Here is a 20,214-nt window from a genome sequence, read left to right on the forward strand (position 1 = left end):
ATAAGGACTGACTTTCCTCTCTAAGCTCCAAAGAGGAAGAACGATCACAGATCTGATTTCTGGTGTGTATGTGTCTGTAAGAGAGAGGGAGAGAAAGACACACGCAGGTGCACGCGCGCACACGCACACACACACACACACACACACACACAGGTACTGCTAGTTCTGAGGTCTTCTGCTTCAAAATGCAAAGCAACCAACGAAACAAACCAACAACATCCTGTCTCCTGGGCACATTAATCACCCATCATAAACACGGTTGTATCACTTCAGTTTGCCTGTAAATCTGACAACAGAAAACTTCTCTTAAGGTAGTGGAGGACAAGAACGTTGAGAGATTAAGAACCACTAGGTGGCGGTAGGCAAACAGCATTCACCTACAGGGGCAGTGCTAGGGGCTGGCGGGGAACAGGGAAAGAAGACACAGCGTTATCTGTAAAAAGATGGCCTGCCAAGACCCTTCCCGCTAAGTGGGGGCGCAGATGGAGGTTATGGATGGCACAGCTACTGCAGGACGGATTCAGGCGGGATGCCATGTGTGTTTAACAAGGACCAATGGGGCAAACAACAAGTCCATCCGCTGTAGAGAAGCGAGATGGAGTTTTTGGTGACGTCTTTCATTCTATTATGGAAAATGGACCCAAACTGCCTGTGATCCCTTCAGATGAAATACTGCAACTCAGGACCCAAAGGGAAAGCCCCAACTGCTCACTGTCCCCATGCAAACTATGGAAAGGTACCTGATGTTATGGGAACGCACCCACAGGAAACTTCCTGCAGCTAACCACACCCCTGAGGAGACAATGTATGCCATCCCTCCTAAGAGCTCTAAATATGGCACCTATGTGTGCAAAAGTTATTTACCACTTCATCACCAAAACGAAATATCTTAGAGTGTAGACTGGACACACTGTCCAGTCCTTCCAAGTTCTGAGGGAAGAGCTAAGACCCAAATGTTATCACGGTTCCATTTACAACCCACAAGTCTGCCAGGTGTCAATGAATACTCCTAAGAGCTATCATCTGACCTGAAGTCAGTCTGCCTAAAGTTCTATTTTAATCTCTTTTACATGATGTGCCTTTGGGATTTCATAACTCTGAACACAGAAGACCCATAAATGTCACAGCTTTTCCTGGGTTGATCAAGGAATATACACAAAAGTGTATTGATATTATTGTATACAACAATGTCATTTCTGTTCATATGTTTATGATATATATTACGAAGCACTCAGATAAAATTTGTTTATTCAAAATGTAACAGAGATCATGGAGCTAAAATGAATGCTGAAAACAAACTTTCAATATTATGTAATCAATATGACTTTGGAGATGTGAACTCGGCTCAAAGGAAAGCCAGATGTTCACAGATGCTGTGGTTTAGCTCTAAATCCATTCTATTTGTGTAAGTTGCTTTTCATACTATGTTAGTTAAAAGAAGCATTAATGTTTTCATTAATATATTAATGAAGTATATTTAATTTGACAGTTATTAGAAGCCCAATTATTATTTCCAAGTAGAAACCCACCAAAGAGAAATGATCTGGATTCCATTTCTCTCTGTATTCTAGATCCAAATTTCACTTCTCTGCCCTCTTAATGGCTCACCAGCAACTTAGTCCAACATGACGCCCAAGAGAACTTATTTTCCAGTGTGTGTGTGTGTGTGTGTGTGTGTGTGTGTGTGTGTGTGTGTGTGTAAGGTGAAGGGCAGGGGAGGGGAGAGGAGGGAAGGAGGGGAGATTGTTTTCCTGATGCTCCTAAGTTGAAATTTCCAGTTGTCTTTTTTTTTTTTACATGTATTTACATGTATTTCTCATGTATTTGAGAGACAGAGTAAGACAGAGCACAAGTGGGAGAGGGGCAGAGAGAGGAGACAAAGAATCTGAAGGAGGCTCCAGGCTCTGAGCTGTCAGCACAGAGCCCGATGCGGGGCTTGAACCCACAAACCGTGAGATCATGACCTGAGCTGAAGTCAGTCACTTAACCGACAGCCACCCAGGCACCCCCAGCTGTCTTTTGTAACAGTCCGTTTTCATTTGATTTCTCTTCCCATTCCTGTTTTTACTCCTTAATTCAGGCCTACTGACATTTTTTTAAAGTTTATTTATTTATCTTGAGAGTGAGAGTGCATGCATGCAAGTGAGGGAGGGAGAGAGAGCGAGAGAGAGTATCCCAAGCAGGCTCCATGCTGTCAGTGCACAGCCCAATGCGGGGCTCAATCCCACAAACCTTGAGATCATGACCTGAGCCAAAATTAAGACTCAGACGCTTAACTGATGGAGGGAGCCACCCTTGTGCCCCAGGCCTTACTGACTTTCGACTGGACTGTTCTAGCTGCTGCCAATATGGTTTCCCTGACACCAAAGTTTCCCCCTCCAACAGTCCTGCACATGATCACCAGAGGGACCTTTCTGAAACACAGCTCTGCATCCTTTTCTGTGTTTCCTTGATCAAAAAACTTTGCTGCATCCTTGATCAAAAACTGTCAGTGACCTCCTCATCAGGCTGGTCAAATGGGAAGACACTTGAGAATCTCCCCTGGGTAAAATGCACATTCTTACGCTCCATCCAGAGAGGTTCTGGATCTGGGGTTGGACCCAGGAGCTTCCATGAAAAGCCAGGAATCTAGGTTTCTGTCACATGATCCTCCAATCTCGGTAAACACAGTCCCTGCACACACGGAGCAGGCAGGCAGGGCGTGAATGTGGTGTAAGATACGGGCAGGCATCATGCAAGGGGGAACGGCGTTACCCAGACATGAGACATGGTCTAGCATCTTGCATCATCTCCGCCAACGTGGTCGGCCCCCAGTTTTCCAAGGACACCTTGCACCTTCCTGGTCCTGAGTCTTGCTGGCTCACAGGGTTGCTCTGCCTGGGAACCCCCCATCCCTCGCCCCGCTTCCACTGATGGAACCCCACCTGACCTCCAGGCCAGCCTGGTTCGGTTTAACAAACCCTTTGTGAGACCCCGCTAAACACACGGCGCTGCCCTGGGTCTGGGGCCACAGGACAAATAACTTATTTCAGGTTGTCTTCTTGATCCCTGGGGCCCGAAGCAATCTCTCCTTTGCGTAGGGCCACCTGGCACAGGTGAGCCACCTGTTTTGGGCTATACACATACTCATATGCTCTGCTTTGCCGGACCGGAGCTCCTCAAATGCCCTGTGCACATCTTCTCCAGGTGCAGCCAGCCCACAGATGAAGTGCTCTCCTGATAGGCTCCCCATGCCCCTTCCTAGCTCACTCCTGTGCTGGGCTGCTGGGGTAGTACTGAGATTAAGTACTTTTTCTAGAGCAAAAGCAAGACTTAGCTGACTGATAAACACAATCCTTAAAAGAAGGAAATTTACTTTTTCGTGATTTAATTGGAAAACATAAAATATTCTTAAAAGGCTACACATTTTTAAAGAAGTTTTCAAGAAGAATCTTTTAACACCTAGACGTAGAAAACTGGGCCATCACAAAAACATTTCAGACAAATAACAGCCTTATCACCTCACGGTGGGTGGTTAATGGTCTACAAATGAATGAACTACATAAAATATTAGAAGCTATTTTGAGATGTTGGTGAACAGTGGTCAAATACTTTTTTTTTTTGGAAAATTATAACTCTAATTGATTTTTTTCCCCCCTCTGGACTGCTACTGAGACGGACATTCTTATTTTAATTAGACACGCTGGGTGGGCATCTGGGGTGACACAGGCTCAAATATCAAACAGTCGATAGAAAATAACACTTTCCATCATGGAGACTTGCGGTCCTTCTGCCCATGAGAAGAACGTGAAAGTTGCTTCTTTCTAGTCCCAATTTGGGAGATTGAAGAGAATTAACAATGCTAGGAGAATCCAGAAAAATTACTGCTCATTACACTAGAAGGTGAAATCATTCTATGATAAATCTTCATTGCATAACAAAACATATATTACCATAAAAGATGTGCCCACCCCAGTGACTGGGGAGTAATAAAACTGCTCATTTCAATAGTGGGACTTGATAGATGCTTTCAATAAGAACCTCATAGAAGATTGATAACATTCAAGGAGGCATCTTTCATTCCTGGATCAGACCTACTTTACACTTAAATTCTTCTTTTGTGCTTTTAACTACAGTTGAATAATAGGAAGATAATTTTAACACCGTTATTTTGGCTATTAGTTTTCATTTACTGAGATTAAATGCCGACTTCCCATTTATCATTGGGTTTTGCCATTTGCTTCCTCTCATTTTCTCTGTTGCCGAGCCCCACAAAGGAGCGCGGTGCTCCAGCTGTTAATGAGACAAGCGCAGTCGAACTTGCCGGGGTCTGGACAGAGGGGCGCTAAGTGTCCAAGGATACCCAGAACCAGCAGAACCCTAACTTGTACACAGTAGGTGCTCAATAAAGAAAGAGGGAGGGGCGCCTGGGTGGCTCAGTGGGTTAAGCGTCCGACTCTTGGTTTCGGCTCAGGTCATGATCTCACGCTTTGGGAGTTCGAGCCCTGTTTCGGGCTCAGTGCTGTTGGTGCGGAGCCTGCTTGAGAGTCTCTCTCTCTCTCTCTCTCTCTCTCTCTCTCTCTCTCTTCCCGCCCTCCCGCCCCCTTGCTCTCTCCTTCTCTCTCTCTCTCAAAATAAATAAACTTTTAAAAAAGTTAAAAGAGAGAGAGGGAGAGAGCACCATCTAGGAAGGGGCTTCTTGTTGGCAAGGACAGTGTCTTTTTCGGGTCCAACGGGTGACTGGCACTCACCACAGCTTTTTGACGATCTTCTCCTCTTCGTGCAGGTATTTCTGTCTCTCTTGTTCCACGAGGACGCGCTGTCGCTGCACAGGGTCCTCCAGCCTCTTCATGGTTTCGATCACTTTGCCGCTGATTTCCAGCTCGGCCTTCTTCATCATTGCCCTCAGCAGCTCCTGGTTCTGCAGCTGTTGAACAAAAGAAATCAACTTCAATTGGTACTGCCTGACTGACATCGTGGCGACTGACTGCCTGACGGTCTTCAGAAGCCGGCTGGGGTAAACAGCCCTGCAGCTGAATATTTATTTCAGTGAGAAAGGGAAGGAAGCAGAGATTGTATATAATATTGCTACTTCAGCCAACATCTGAGGTTTACTGCCAACTGCCAACCAGACTTTCGTGTCTGTGTCTGCAAAAAATAGGACACTTACTCCAGTCAGTGCAGCATGGACAACAGGCATAAACTCTCACTGACATGTTTTTTACAGGGAGCAGCTGAGAGCACTAGCTTTGGAGTCAAGCACCTTCTTTTTTTTTTTTGCTGGTTGTGTAGCTCTGAAGATGCGCCTGGGCTTTGCAAGCCCCAAATTGAAACACGGAACTGAGCGTGTGATGATGCAGAACCCAGTGACCCAACCCACGCTCCTTCCTTGAACTCACGTGATCTTGGAAACATCACTTTCTCTTTCTCTGTGCAAGACTTCAGCTGCAAGAGTGGAACGTTTAGGAATATGGCTTACGGTGTTAGGAGAATATCTGTAAAGTTAGGAGAAGTGGTCTGTGCACCAAAATATTCCTTCCTGCCTACTGCAGCCTCCTTCCATCATGGTGCCCCAAATACCCGTATTAGTTGGCCTTTTAGATCTCAGAGGCTTTTTTAAAAACTTTGACCCCCTTCACCCATTTCTCACACTCCCCCCCTCTGGAAACCACCAATCTGTTCTCTGTATCCACGAGGCTTTTTTTTTTTATTATTATTATTCTGCATATAAGAGAGATCATATGACATTTGTCTTTCTCTGACTCATTTCGCTTAGCATTGTGCCCTCAAGGTCTATCCATATTGGCACAAATGGCAAGATTTCATTCTTTTCTATGGCTGAGTAATAGTCCATTGTATATAAATACCTAATTATTTTTATTTTTATTTATTATTGAAGTATGGTTGGCATACAATGTTATATTAGTTTCAGGTGTACAACACAGTGATTCAACAATTCTATACGTTACTCAATGCTCAACAAGTGTAGTCACCATATAATATTACAATATTGACCATCCATTGATGGACACTTTTGTTTCCATCTTTTGGCTATTGTAAACAGTACAGTAATAAACATGGGAGCGCATGTATCTTTTTGAGTTACTGTTTTTGTTCCCTTTAGATAAATACCCAGAAGTGGAACTGCTGGATTACATGGTAGTTCTATTTTTATTTTTAGAGGAACTTCCGTATTGTTTTCCGGAGTGGCTGCACCAATTTACGTTCCCACCAACCGTGTACGAGGGCTCCTTTTTCTCCACATCCTCGCCAACACTTTTCATTTCTCGTCTTTTTGGTACTAGCCATTCTGATGGGTGCGAGGTGATATCTCATCGTGGTTTTCATTTGCATTTCCCTGATGATTCATAAAGTTGGGTATAATTTTCACGTACCTGTTGGTCATGCTCATATCTTCTTTGGAAAATTATCTATTTTCAAATCTGCCCATATTTAAAAATTGGGTTGTTTGGGGTTTGGTTGATTTTTTCTTTGGATTGAGGTATACATACTCTGGATATTAACCTTTTATCAAATATACGGTTTGCAAATATTTTGTCCCATTCGGTAGGTTGCCTTTTCACTTTGTTGATGGTCTCCTTTGCTGTGCAGAAGCTGTTTACTTTGATGTAGTCCTGCTTGTTTATTTTTTTCTTTTGTTGCTTTTACTTTTGGTGTTAGCTTTAAAAATTCATGGCCAAGACCTCTGTCAAGGAGCTTACCGCCTATGTTTTTTTCTAGGAGTTTCATGGCTTTAGGTCTTACATTCCAGTCTTAAATCCATTTTAGAGTTAACTTTTGTGTTTGGTGAGAGATGGTGGGCCAGTGTCAGTCTTTTGCATGAGGCATCCAGTGTTCCCAGCACCATTTATTGATGAGACCTTTCTTCCCTCATTGTATATCCTTGGCTCCTTTATCATAAATAAATTAATTGACCATATATGAATGGGATCATACTTCTGGGCTTTCTATTCTGCTCTATTGATCTACGTGTCTGTTTTTATGCCAGAACCATACTATGTTGATCATTATACCTCGGCCTTATGTTTTGAAATCAGGGAGTGTGTTGCCTCTACATTTCTTCTTTTTCAAGACTGCTTTGCACTGTTCAGAGCCTTTTGTGGTTCCACTTTGGATCGGACCCCAAACTCTGCCTACCGTGAGACTTTGGCATGTTCCTTAGCCTCACTTGGTCTCCATTTCCTTATCTTCAAGGATGAGGATTCACTTCCTCTAGCAGTGCTGGTCTGAGGATTACATGAGCTACTGCTTGGTATCGAATAGGTGATCAAGAAATGTTGATTTAGCCATGGACTATTTCACTGTATTAGTTAAAAGAGAATCTATGTTTGGGGCACCTGGGTGGCTCAGCTGGTTGGGTGTCTGACTCTTGATTTCAGCTCAGGTCATGATCTCACAGTTCGTGGGTTCAAACCCCGCAGTGGGATTTGCAGGCTAACACACAGCCTGCTTGGGGTTCTCCCTCCTCTGCTCTCTTAAAACAAATAAAGAAACTTAAAAAAAGAGAGAATCTGTGTCCCTCTTGTTTACACAGGTCCATGTACCGAATGCCATGTAATCACAGACCATGAAAACATAATACTTGATGTTGGTGGTTGCAACAACAATGATCCCAGATGAGCTCAAGGTTCTCGGCAATTTGTTATTTTCCCTGGGTTTTATGTAGGCTGCTTGCACACATACTGCCACAACATCCACATAACTTTCCATATACTTTCCAGAGCACTCTTGTTCCTTACCCCGGAGAGCAGAAGATGTGTGGTTTGCATCTGGCTTCAGAAGAATGTAGTCAAACGCTTGACTCCTGTTTCCAAGTCCTGTATTAAGTGTTTCTCTGGGGCAGGAGAGTTTGCTAATAGCACATCCATCAAGTGAATTCGTTCAACCAGCCTCAGAGACAGAAGTTACATGATACCTATTGTATCATACCTAAAGGTTCCCTGAAATTTCAATTAGCTGTTTGTGTTCTGGTGTCATGGGCTGTAGCACAACCACTGTATGTGACCTCATGAGAATGATGCCTTTGTCAATTGTCCGCTATTTGTGCAGACGCCATCTGACCATGTGACCCTCAACTCAAACCTTCACGGTGTCTTCTATTTTTGTTGAATGAAGATAAAACATTTCAACAGAAGCAGCAAGCAGGGCCACCGTCACGTTCCAACATCAGCTCTGTACTGATTACCTGCCCATCCAGCAAGACACTGCCCGGGTTCCATTTCTAGTTTTACCACGTGGTAGCCATGTGACCGTGAGCAAATTATTCATTGGTGTCTATCCATAAAAGGGGCAATAATCGTTCTTATCTCATAGGCTGGTAATGGAGATTCAGTGAGGGAATAAAGTGCTTACAACAGTGTCTGGCACAAACCAGGCCCTGGGGGTGGGGCCTGCAGTTTTGTCTGGAAGGGAAGCAAATAGAAACGTGCCACTCCCGGGCTACCTCCTCTGTATGACTCATAGTCATGCTCTCATGGCCTCTGCTAATAACGGCTTTTTCTTGTGGTCTTAAAAACAGTCAGTATGCTGCTAAAAGCCACCAGGTATGGAAACGATGCATCGAGGGCAACTTCCTCCCATGTTCTCTGCAGCTACAGCTTTGCCCACAAGGCACAAGGAAGTCTCACCCTTTCCCACATCGCCAGTCTCCTCGCATGGCATGCAGCCGGCAGTCCCTGCTCCAGTCACACAAACATCCTTCCTTTCTGTTCTTCGACTGGCTAGGCTCCTTTCTGCCACAGGGACTTTGCACCTGCTGTTCCCTTCATGTGGTTAATTTCTGCTCTTCACAGAGTCTCCAGGATACAGGGCCATTCACGGCAGGTACTTAATAAATACAGATAAACGCCTGGACTAAGCAGTAATGCTGTTAAGAACAAACAAAGGAGAATCTGAAATGCCTTCCTAGATTGTAGATACATGGGCTGACCCATGGGCTCAGATATGCGGTGGGCTCACCTCTCATGCCCCGACTTGCTCTGACTGCAGTGGTTGTTGAATATACACAGCAGCACTGCCAGCTATCAAAACGGGAGGTCAAATCCCACAGAGCTATTTCCTTTGAAGGGGTGGGGAGATGAGGGGTCATAGGGATGCAAGGGACAAATAAGTGCATGACTAAATGTGTTGAAAAGTGACTGACACCTGGGTGCTACCCCCTGAGAGACTGTGATTTCATTGGTCTACCGGGTAGCCTGGGCACTGGGGATTCTTTCAGCTCCTCAGACGATTCTGATGAGTCACTCAGAGTAAACATTATGGTCTAAGAGAAGGGCTCTTGAATGGATGGGTCATGTCACAGCCCTCTGTACCTAACCCTCCCACCAAATCTCACAGACAAATTCCACAACAAGTTATGGTCCTGTTAGCAGCAGATATTAACAGTGGCTATCAAACTGGAAATTATTACTGGGATGTTTAAAATTCTGAAAATTGAAATCTGGACGATGGGAAAAGTGGATCTCTGAGAGGTTAAGTGACTTATTCAGGGTCACTCAGTCATTAAGGGCAGAATCATGGTGACAACCAAGTCTTCTGAATTCCACCTAGTCATTGTTCAACCACCCCAAGTTGCTCCTCTAACAAGGCAGGGACATGTCTGTTTTATTTCCAGCCACCAAGCACAGTTTCTGGCACACAGCAGGTACCCACCACATATTTGCTGCACAAATGAATTTCAATAGAACACTACTCAGAAGTGCAGACACATCAGACGAATGTACGTAATATTCAAGTTATTCAACTGGTAACATGGTCAGATTGCATTAAAATTATTCCCCTTGGAGAGGAGGTTTGCCCGGAGGTCCAGGTTATAGGATCCTCCTTCCAAAAGAGGGGCTTACCAGAGCCAGCTGGAGGGATTACAGAGGGAATTTTCCATAGCCCAATGCTAGGCAATGATGAGTTAATCATGAAGGAATAAGCATGTGCCCACGTTCTCCTTCCCCTTTCCGCTAGTCCCCCTGCCCTCCTGAGGTGGTGTTCTGGCCAATGTCCCTAGGACACAGGACTCTCCTGTTCATCCCAGCAGTGTGTGAAGTGAGCTGAAGGCAGGATGTAGATCAGCATCTCTCTCTAAATGCTTCAAATAAATTAGTCGTTAGCAGTTCAAATCATTACATTTATTTTTGCTTAGCAAGGATACCTACCTTTCAATTAACTTAAAAAAACCCTCTATTATAGGTTGCAAGCAATAAAATATACCCATTTTAAGTGCACAGGTCGGTGAATATTGACAAATGTATGCACCAATGTAACCACCACTGAAAAGACAGCATTTTTTATCACGCTAGAAAACTCCTTCATGACCTTTTGCAATCAGTCACCCAGACCCCAGCCCAGAGAAACCACCAATCTGTTTTCTGTCCCTATAGATTAGTTTTTCTGTTCTGCAGACACAGTATGTAATCTTCTGGGTGTGGCTTCTTCCCTTCTTCCCTTCACCTTTTCTGGGTGTTGTTGAGTGTTTTAATAGTTCATTTTTGTTTATGCTGAGTGGTATTCCATTGCGTGGATAAATCAATTTGCATGGATTTATATTGTATATACTAACATTTTTGTATGTTTACATATTGACTCGGTTCTGGTGATTTTGCTTTAATTTACTTATTTCTGGTAGCAATTTTTGTAGTCTTTCTGATTCTATATATATACAATCATCTCATTTGTGAGTAAAGCCAATTTATTTTCCTATATGTATGCCTTTTCTTTCTTTTTCTAGCCTTATTGCACTGGTTAGGATCTTAAGTGCAGTACTCAATAGTAAGTGAGAACAGCCTTCTTGGCTCTTGTTTCCGATTTTATGGGAAATGTGTAGTGTTTCACCATCAACTATGTTTTCTGTAGGTTTTTCAGACGTCCTTTACCAAGTTAAGGAAGTGTCCTTGTACTAGAGTGCTGAATGTTTTTATCATCAGCATTGAATTTTATCACATGGTTTTTCTGTATTTATTGAAATGATATGGGTTTTCTCCTTTATTTCATAAATAAGGTCAAAACAATCTTGCATTCTTGGGATGAAAACCAGGATACTATTCTCTTTATATACTGCTGGATTCAGTTGCTAATATTTTGTTTTGGATTTGTTACGTACACTTTCATGAGGGATACTGGTTTATATTTTCTTTTCTTAAAATATCTTTGACTGGTTCTGCTTGTAGGGTAATGCCAGCCGGCTTCATAAAACCACTTGGGAAGTGTCCTCTATCTGATGAAGGAGTTTTTTTTTTTTTTTTTTCAATACTGCAAAGATGTCATTTCATTGTTCCAGACTTAAGTTGTGTCTCTAATGAGAAGTAGGTGTTCATTCTTATTTATATTCCCCTATTATGTACGGTGTCTTTTTTCCCCCTCTGGTTGCATTTAGAAAAATTCTAGCCATTATTTCTTCTAATATTTTTCTCTTTTCCCTGGACCACTTAATATCGTTTCACAAATCATTAAGTTTTGGTTCATTTTCTTCAGTCTTTTTCTCTCTATACTTCAGTTTGAACAGTTTCTATTGCTATGTTTTCAAGTTGACTAATATTTTGTTTTTACACTAATAAATCTTCTGTTAAGTCCATTCACAGAAATTGTGTTTTTCAGCCCTTGAAAGTTACACTTAGATTTTTAAAAGAATTTTGTTTCTTGTCTCATTGTGTTCATGTTTTTCTTTAAACCCTTGAGAATAATTATTATAGCTGTTTTAAAGTCCATGCTGCTGTTCTTGTTATTCCTGCCATTAGTGGTTGATTTCTATCAACTGAACTTTCTTAAGGTTATGGATCACATGTCTAGTAATTTTTGACTGAGTGCTAGGCAGGCAGTTTTGAATTTTGTTTTCCTTTACAGACGGAGTTTCTCTGGCAGATGGTTCAGTTACTTGTGGATAATTTTTGTTCTTTAGAGGCTTGCTTTTAAGCTTTGTTAGGGTGAATCTAGGGTAGCCTTTACTCTGGGACTAGTTTAGTCCTAAAACTGGAACATGGTTCTTCTCTGATCTCTATTGAATGCCCCAGGTGACCAATGAACCCTCTTTACTCTTGCTTGTCAAAGTATGAACATCTCCCAGCCCTGTATGAGCTCTGGGGATTTTTAATCTTAGAGCTTCCTACTTTGTTTTTGCCTGGCTAGGTGGTCTTTCACACTACACATACGTGGCTTATTATTCAATAACAGAGCACAGATTTATATAGTCTTTTCTCTGCAGAGCTTTCTCTTATTTGGTACTCAACTCCACAAATTCTAGCTGTTTCAGCTCTCTAAATTTTTATCTTATCTCTCAATTACACTGTCAGTGCTCTGCTTGGGTTATTGCTTTCCACATCATGATCTGAAAAGTGCCCCAGGCAGAAAGCTGAATTTCACTTCTTTGCTTTCATACTCCTAAGGATTACAATCTGTTGTAATGTAATGCCTGGAAACAGTTGTTTCACTTTTTTTTCCCTCCAGTTTTCTAGTTGTCAACAGTGGGAAGGCAAGTACAGTTACAGTTACCCCTCATTCTGGAAGCATAAATTTATTGTTGGGGCGCCTGGGTGGCTCAGTTGGTTGAGTGACTGACTTTGGCTCAGGTCATGATCTCATGGTTTGTGAGTTTGAGCCCCGCGTCGGGCTCTGTGCTGACAGCCCAGAGCCTGGAGCCTGCTTCTGATTCTCTGTCTCCCTCCCTCTGTCTCCCTCTCTGTCTGCCCCTCCCCCACTCATGCTCTGTCTCTGTCTCAGAAATAAACATTAAAAAATTAAAAAAAAAAGAAACATAAATTTATTGTAAATGCTATGCCTTAGGAATAATGTTCTTGGCCATTAAATATTTAATTAAACCAAATAAGCTGTCCCTATCAACATCAAGAAACTAGGAAACTACCTGAAACTAATTTCACCCACTTCTAATTGGACAATGTGCCTCACATACTCAACCTTGATTTCTTAGGCAAAACCTAGGACTATCAGTCTAGCCCACACTGTCATATAGTGGAACTGACTTCCTGTTCAGCGGTGACACTGGACAGTGGTTGTACCACAAATCAGGAAGTTTCATGATGATAGCCAGACTCCAGAATGACTCCTGGCTACCTGGTTAATTAAGTTCCCCAGGCTGTAGGGAACCACATATAAGATGCCTGGTGACAACCACATGTTACCTGGGAGATGACTCCCCACCTTAGACAGCCTCCATGTGACAGTCTACCTAGGGCTTGGTGCATTGCATGGCAGCCTACTCATCAAACCCTGAACTATTTCCATTTATTATTTCTGCCCAATGGGTAAAAATAGATCTGCTCACATGGACCAAACTGTAGTGTGCTTTTCTCAGGGATATACATTCCCATGATCATTTTTTGGATGATAAATGAGACTCTCGCACATTTCTATGAGGCACTATCTTAATTAAAAAGCCACCTTAAGATAACACTATTGAATTATATGATTTCAAATACAAGGTCTCTGTGTACTGCCATGTTTCTTTTTTGTGTTGGTATTTTACCTCCTTCCTCTCTTACGAGAGCACAGTAAATTCTCAGTAGTCTTAAAAATGGAACACTATGTTCAGAACCAGCCCATTTTTTAGAAATTTATCAGGAGGCAGAAAAAGGAAATAGGAACCAAGGGGGAAAAAAAAAACTGTGAGAATTAGACAAGTAAGACGTATTCATTCTCTCTTTAGGCCAAGTCCCATCTGGCCCTTACAGAACTTGTACCATATCTTCCAGAAGCTTCCCTCTCTCCTCAGCCCACAGAGAGGGACAGAATTGCAGTCACTTCAGTGGATATGGGATTGCCTTGGGAAAATCCAAGTACTGTGGCATTTTTGAAGAAAGATGTAGCTCATCACTTAGGAAAAGTAAGCTTTTTCTAAATCACACCAGAAGAGGTAATGGATAAAGATAGTCTTTTGAAGGAAACATTTGTTAGGTATAAGGCCATCTATCTGTTTCTATTATTGGCAGCTAATTGCTGACCCGACTATTACCTTGGAAAGTTCCTTATGGCTCTTGTATCAATTGTAACTAAGTAGAGAACACGTTCTATTAGCCACTGGGAATGAGGTGCATTGTTAGAAGCCAGGGCTTTGAAGTCATTGGGTGTTTTTCACACATACAGGGTGGTGGGTACCCCATGTGTTTCTGCTTCACTCTTGTGATAGCTGACTGAGATCACAACATTTCCAAGAAACATCTCAATGGACTGAGCATTCATAATACCCAAGAGCAATAGTTCTTACCCTGGAGCATTCTAGAGTCACCAGTGCCTGGCCGCTGGTTCACATCAATGAAGTCAGACCCTGGCAGTGGTCCTTAGGGTATTCATGTTTTTGTTAAAGGCCTCAGGTGATTCTAATAAGTAGCCAGGATTAAGAACCATTCTCTTAGACCAATAATTCATGTGAAATTGGAGAGCAGAGAATTATATGAATAGAGCTTTAGTGGTTTTCTTCATCTTCTGCTTAGGCTCCTTTTGCCTCCCTTGACATTCTTTTTGCCCTACTTAAATCTACCCATCCCACTGTGTCCTCATCAAATTTCTATTCCTGAGAATAATCCATCAATTCTGAAAATAAAACGCTCAAATAGGATATGCTCTACCGTCTAGGATTTTCCAGTGATTTAATTATCTAATTACTGGAGCCGGCTGCCAAGCACAAAAGATTTCATTCAGTTTCACTATTTTATAACACAGTTCAAAGAACATTTGAATTTCTAATTTAATTTTTGTTCTTTTGAGACTCTTCTGCAGAGTTTCGTATATCTCTAATGATAGTTCCATTATTGGACTTATAATCACTTTGGGGTTACACTTCTTTTTTAGTGTATAATACATATGCCAAAGGAGAATTGGTGCTGAGATAGCTTAATTATTCTAAGCTGTTTTTGTCTTAAAGAGACTCCCCTGACTGAAAAGACAGAGGCTTGACAGGGAAGAAAGCTGATAGGGACACAGGAAACACAAAGATGAGGTAGAAACAACAGCCGTCAGGTTAGGTAACAAAGTGTTTAGCCTTCCCTATGTGTCTGCTCCTTAGAACTGCACAAACTTCAAAGCTCAAGAGCATGTCGGCTGCTTGTTCTTTATACCCCCCGAAGCCAGAAAAGCTGAGCAATTCTGGGGCAATAAAGGAACTCGCATGGTTAAGATAGCATTCCCAGACCTTGACCAAAGAGTTGCATTGTTTGAGGAGCTATGATTCCAAAACTCAGCAGCCACAGTTCAAGGTCTGCAAGGAGTGGCGGGTTGTGGGCAACTACCCCGACCCCCACAGCCAGCCAGGAAACCAAACAATACCAACCGTCACCGGGGTGATGCTACAGCCACACACATCAGCCTCCATATCAAAGGTGCCACACTTCCGAGGTACTTATGCTAAAGCAATTCCCCCTCCTCCCCCATACCAACAAATGCTCACTTTGGAAAGCAGTAGGTACCACCATACAAACAATATTTAGGAATTTTTTTGCCCCGAGGGTCTAGGAAGGAGCGATCATTTCCAAATGGCCAGAAGGTGGCGCTCACAGGCAGAAGCAGCGTGAGAAGGGGCTTTACCCTCCCCAAATCCCAGGTAAGATTAACCTGGGACACAGCAGACCCATTCTGGCCTGCACATTTGTCATTCGACCTGCAGGGTACTAAATAATTGGTTTTTAATTACTTTCCAACACTTTTAGAATGAATACGAATAAATCATACGAAACCTGTGTTTCCAGAGAACACTGGACTCTAATTCTGTCAGGTTAAGAGCTGGCTGGAGCTGAGTGGTGACTGACCTTGAGAAGGGCCAACTTGCCGTTGTCCCTCCTCCATTTCACTTGTTAAGTTACTGCCTGGACACTGTAGGCAGTGGACTTTGTCACCTGGCACACACCCTCAGCCCAAACCATGCACTCCACCACCACAAAGTGTATTTAAAATTGCAAAGTGAGGCGAAGTTGACGCAGAGGATGAGGAATGTCACGGATGACGTGACTCAGAAGAGCACTGAAATGACTTCGTCTGGGATGTCTAAAGTATCTGGGACATTGCCTGGGAGACAGAGTAGCCTCTGGAGACCCGAGCACTGAGCAGTGTGGTCTGTTCTGACGGCCCTCACGGTCCAAGGTGGGGCCCCCGGGCAGGGCTCTCAAGTCAGCTGCCTTTCTGTTTGTTCCTCGTAGATAGAGGGCGAGAGGAAGTCGCCACCTTAGCTTTAATTAGGTGGTGAAAAATGTAGGGCTCAGGCCACGAGTGAGCTGAAGAGAGACACAATCTGGGGCGTTGAAGCCCTTTCCACGTTGCAACTCCCTTACCAGCCCAGGAAGTTCCGTCCCCCTGGCTACTGACGATGCCATGCTCCCTGTGGCTGCTCAAGGTTTCCCAGTGGGTTGACTTCTACCAAGGTTTAAATGAGCTTCTTGAAGTCAGGGAAGATGCCTGGGTACTAAGCCAGCACTATATCTGCGATGATTAACCCACCACAAAGGTAGGGGCATGAGGCAGACACGTGAACCATCTCACAGAGATCTCACAAAGCGATCTCATAAAGAAATGCCCAGCCCCAGCCCCTGATACTCGGAACCACCAGATACGCTATTCTGCTTCAATGGATCGATGGGACCGATTCACCAAGGTTAGTGACACAAAGGGTCGTTTTCCCTCTCTGCTGATTCCCAGGCGGTTCACATATTCCCGAACAATGGAAAAAGGGAAGGAAAATATTACGGAACACACAATCCAAATAAAATGCAAATGTTTGCCTCAACAAATCTTCCACGAGGGCTTCTTTTCCTTACGAATTCATCTTCTAGTCTAAACTCGTATTTCTAAAGACACCATAGTCGCTTGCAAAAAAAGCTTAGCTTTGTGCATACTCGTTGAAGAGAAGCCAGGAGCCGAAACCCTGCAAGCAGTAAGTCTTAACTGGCTATTACAATGCTCCACAGGCTCCTCTTTCTAGCCCTCCTCCAAAAGACAGATGTTTAATGATTTTTTCATGTGTAAAAGCATGCGTAGCTTCAAGAAGTGGTTATAGATTGACTCGAGTTGTGATGAAAGGCTCTAGACCAAGATGACGTGTTCAAGAGAGGAAACCGTGCCTTTAGGGTGCTACTCTTTATGTGTTCAGTTAGCCCTTAGGAGGGAAGGGTAGAGAGAGCCCCGGGAAGGTGCTGAGTGGCTAGGGTTGTTGGAGGTGAACAGGGAGGAGAAAGCGGATTCTGGGGAACTAGGACAGAAGACGTTGTCCACAAGGAACTCATTCAGTACCTGAAGCTGTCGTATCTGTTGGAGCTGGAGCTTGAGTTCGGCCACACTCCGCCTCATGTCAAGCAGGCTCATGTGCATGGCCGAGGTGCCGGCAGGCAGGGGCTGGCTGGCTGGCCCTGAGGACTCCAGTGCGCTGACAGTCTTTCCCCCAGAAACATGGAGTGTTCCTACGAGAAAAGAGTAGCCAAGAACCTAAGCATCCCAGAAAGGAAAGTCTAAATCCCATCCCAATACAGATTACTGGTAAGTCCTTCATTATGAACAAAAATTTTTTAAGTTAGGTTGGTCCTCTAAATGGGGAAAAAAAGGAATTGGGTTTAAAATTAGGAAACATTCATGCATTGTTATAGTATGTGGTCTGTAAATGTCACATCCTAGAAGGCAGATCATAGGACAGTAGGTATAACATAATGCCACATTAAGGAAGCTAGCTAGCTGTCTGTCTATCTTTTGTCTGTCTGTCTATCTATCTTCTTTAAATACACAGGTTTGCACAGAGCAAAGATTAGCTGTACATATAACAAAGTGTTAACATTCTCTCCAGCTAGTAGTATTCCATGAGTTATATAGTTTTTATATTACTACTTTTTGTAGTTTTAAATCTGCATAGTGAGTGTGTGGATTTTTACAACAAAAATATAAATTTTTAAGCCTTTTTTAAACATTTATTCATTTTTGAGAGACAGAGAGAGACAGAGCATGAGCGGGGGAGGGGCAGAGAGAGAGGGAGACACAGAATCGGAAGCAGGCTCCAGGCTCTGAGCTGTCAGCACAGAGCCCGACACGGGGCTTGAACTCATGAACCATGAGATCATGACCTGAGCCAAAGTCGGATGCTTAACCGACTGAACCACCCAGGTGCCCCCAGAAAAATAAGTTTTTCAATTCTGGGACCTAACACAGTGCTTATATGACTACTTCCTGCAGGCAGATGTATCCTGAGAACAGGCACTTAGTTCGGGGCAGATTCAGCCAGTCACCAAGGGAAAAGTAAAAGGAAGAGGATACTCTCATGGACCTCTTCAAGGTTTTCAGACCAAAAGAAGCAGGACTCCTGCTCACATCTCCTTCAGTGAGAAAATCAGGTATGGTACAAAATTCTCTAGGAGAAGAATAAAAACAGGCAGCAGAAAGAAACTCTTCCTAAATAGTTTTCTAGCTGCCATAAACTTGTGCTCTGTGGGTCCAACTTAAACAAGCCTCGTGGATTTCATAAGTCCATCCAGGAAGGGCCTGATTCGACAAAGTGTGCTTTAGAAAATGCCTCAAAAAGGATCCCAAGTGCCACTGAGAAGATCAGCAAGGTACGGGAATCAAAAGAAAGTGCTGTTGTATTTATAGGACAGGGCAATTCTCTGGAATAGGCCTCCAGAGTAGACTCTGAATTCACATTACACACGCACATACACACACACGCACGCGCACACCATCTTCTGGTTAGCTCTCTTTTCTGCAAAGGACAACGTGGAAGGTTGGCGATAGGCTGGGCAGGCCTTCGAGGACAGAATCCTGTTGTGCCTCTGCACAGTCTGAAGTGGACGCAGCACAGGGGCCTCTCTTTCCATCTGGGCTCAGCAACCAAGGGATCCCTTCCCTCCCCAGCACACACAGCCCTGAAAGCCTCAGCGGGGCTGCTCCAGGGTCTAGAGGGCGTGCCAGTGAGTGAGGGAGGGCACAGCTGTCCTCTTGCTTGGTCTCAGCAATGCCAGTGAGAGCTGACGGCACACCAAGTTCCTCACCCCTAGAGAACCACTTTCCCAGCCCTCTCGTGGCCCCCTTGCGGAAGTCAGGATCACAGAACAGAAAGCAGCATAGGGATTTCCAAAGGAACCCCAGCAAAGCAGACAAAGAGCTGGTCTTTGTATGAGCTAACTCCTATCATCACCGGTCGTGGCTCTGACCAACTTTTGTCTGTTCCCCCTCAAATCAAAATCACCCCCAGAAGAGCAAAGTGTTCCAAAGAATATTCTCCCAGGGGCACCTGGGTGGCTCAGTCCGTTGAGCGTCCAACTCTTGCCCACACCCTTGAGGTATTTCTCCAGTGAAAACCACGCGGTGCCAGCTAGCTACCTCGCATGCGGCATTCAGAACTGCTCCGCTATTCTTCAGCCTGGGAAGGCACCCCTTCCTTCTACCTCCCCCTCTTCCCCTTACACACCGTGAGGACACCATAGCGCTCACGACCTCCTGCACGGAGGAAAAGCCGGAGACCACATACCATCTGTGAGAGTTGAATGCTGAACACGGGTTTTAAAAAGTACCTCTCACCACCAAATGTCTTTATGGAATCTCCACTCATTTGTAAAATTTCTTCACCTCTAACCTAATCCGCTAAATCTGGCTTCTAACTCCATCGTTCACTGAAATGGACACCGGTCAGGGGTCACCCCAACAGATGCTGGGCTGACATGAGATCTCCTTGGCGTGATGCTGGGCTTTGTCACTCATTTACTTCTGTTTCAGTCAGTTTTAACTGTTCCTATCCCCTTTCTCCTTACCTTTCTGCTGCTCCATCTTGGTCACTGTCTTTTCTGATTTTTTCCTCAGCCAACCCTTTAAATCCTGGTATGTTTTCCTGGGACTGCTTCTCCTCTCCCTGGATATATTTCCACCTGCAAATGTCTCCCACATCTTTGTCTCCAGCATCCAGTTATCTTCAGATGCACGTACCAATACCTTCCCATCGCTTCCGGACTTTTCCACAAGCAGGTCAAATTCATTATTTCTCTTCATCTTCTCTACACCTCTGTCTCTGTAGGTCTTATTTTAGCCAGTGGCACTATTATCCTCCCAATGATTTAAACCACAACCCTGGAAATCATTCTCAGTATCTACTTCCTAGTTGTGTGACCTCAGGTAGGGAACATGACCTCTTTCTCTCTCAGTTCCCTCATCTGTAAAATGGACAAATGGGTAAATTGTGTAGGATAATGGAACCAACGCAGGTAAACTGCTTATGCCAGTGTTTGGCGCAGACAGAACCCCCCCCCCCCCACT

General features: G+C 43.8%; 1 protein-coding gene across 25 annotated transcripts in view; it reads right to left on the bottom strand.

The window, feature by feature from the left end:
* The window catches only part of KIAA1217 (KIAA1217 ortholog), a 755,207-nt gene that overhangs the window by 23,379 nt on the left and 711,614 nt on the right, over nucleotides 1–20,214 (bottom strand). For all 25 annotated transcript variants that reach the window (XM_086714730.1, XM_086714731.1, XM_086714725.1 and 22 more), the window contains 2 exons: nucleotides 17,218–17,367; nucleotides 4,731–4,906 (listed from right to left, as the gene is read on the bottom strand). In XM_086714730.1, coding sequence (XP_086570856.1) covers nucleotides 4,731–4,906; nucleotides 17,218–17,367 — 326 coding nt within the window. The remainder of the gene's footprint in view (nucleotides 1–4,730; nucleotides 4,907–17,217; nucleotides 17,368–20,214) is intronic.

The sequence above is a fragment of the Puma concolor genome, chromosome B4 (genome assembly GCF_028749965.1).
Source record: "Puma concolor isolate L17-30 chromosome B4, mPumCon1.1.hap2, whole genome shotgun sequence".
Classification (NCBI taxonomy): domain Eukaryota; kingdom Metazoa; phylum Chordata; class Mammalia; order Carnivora; family Felidae; genus Puma; species Puma concolor.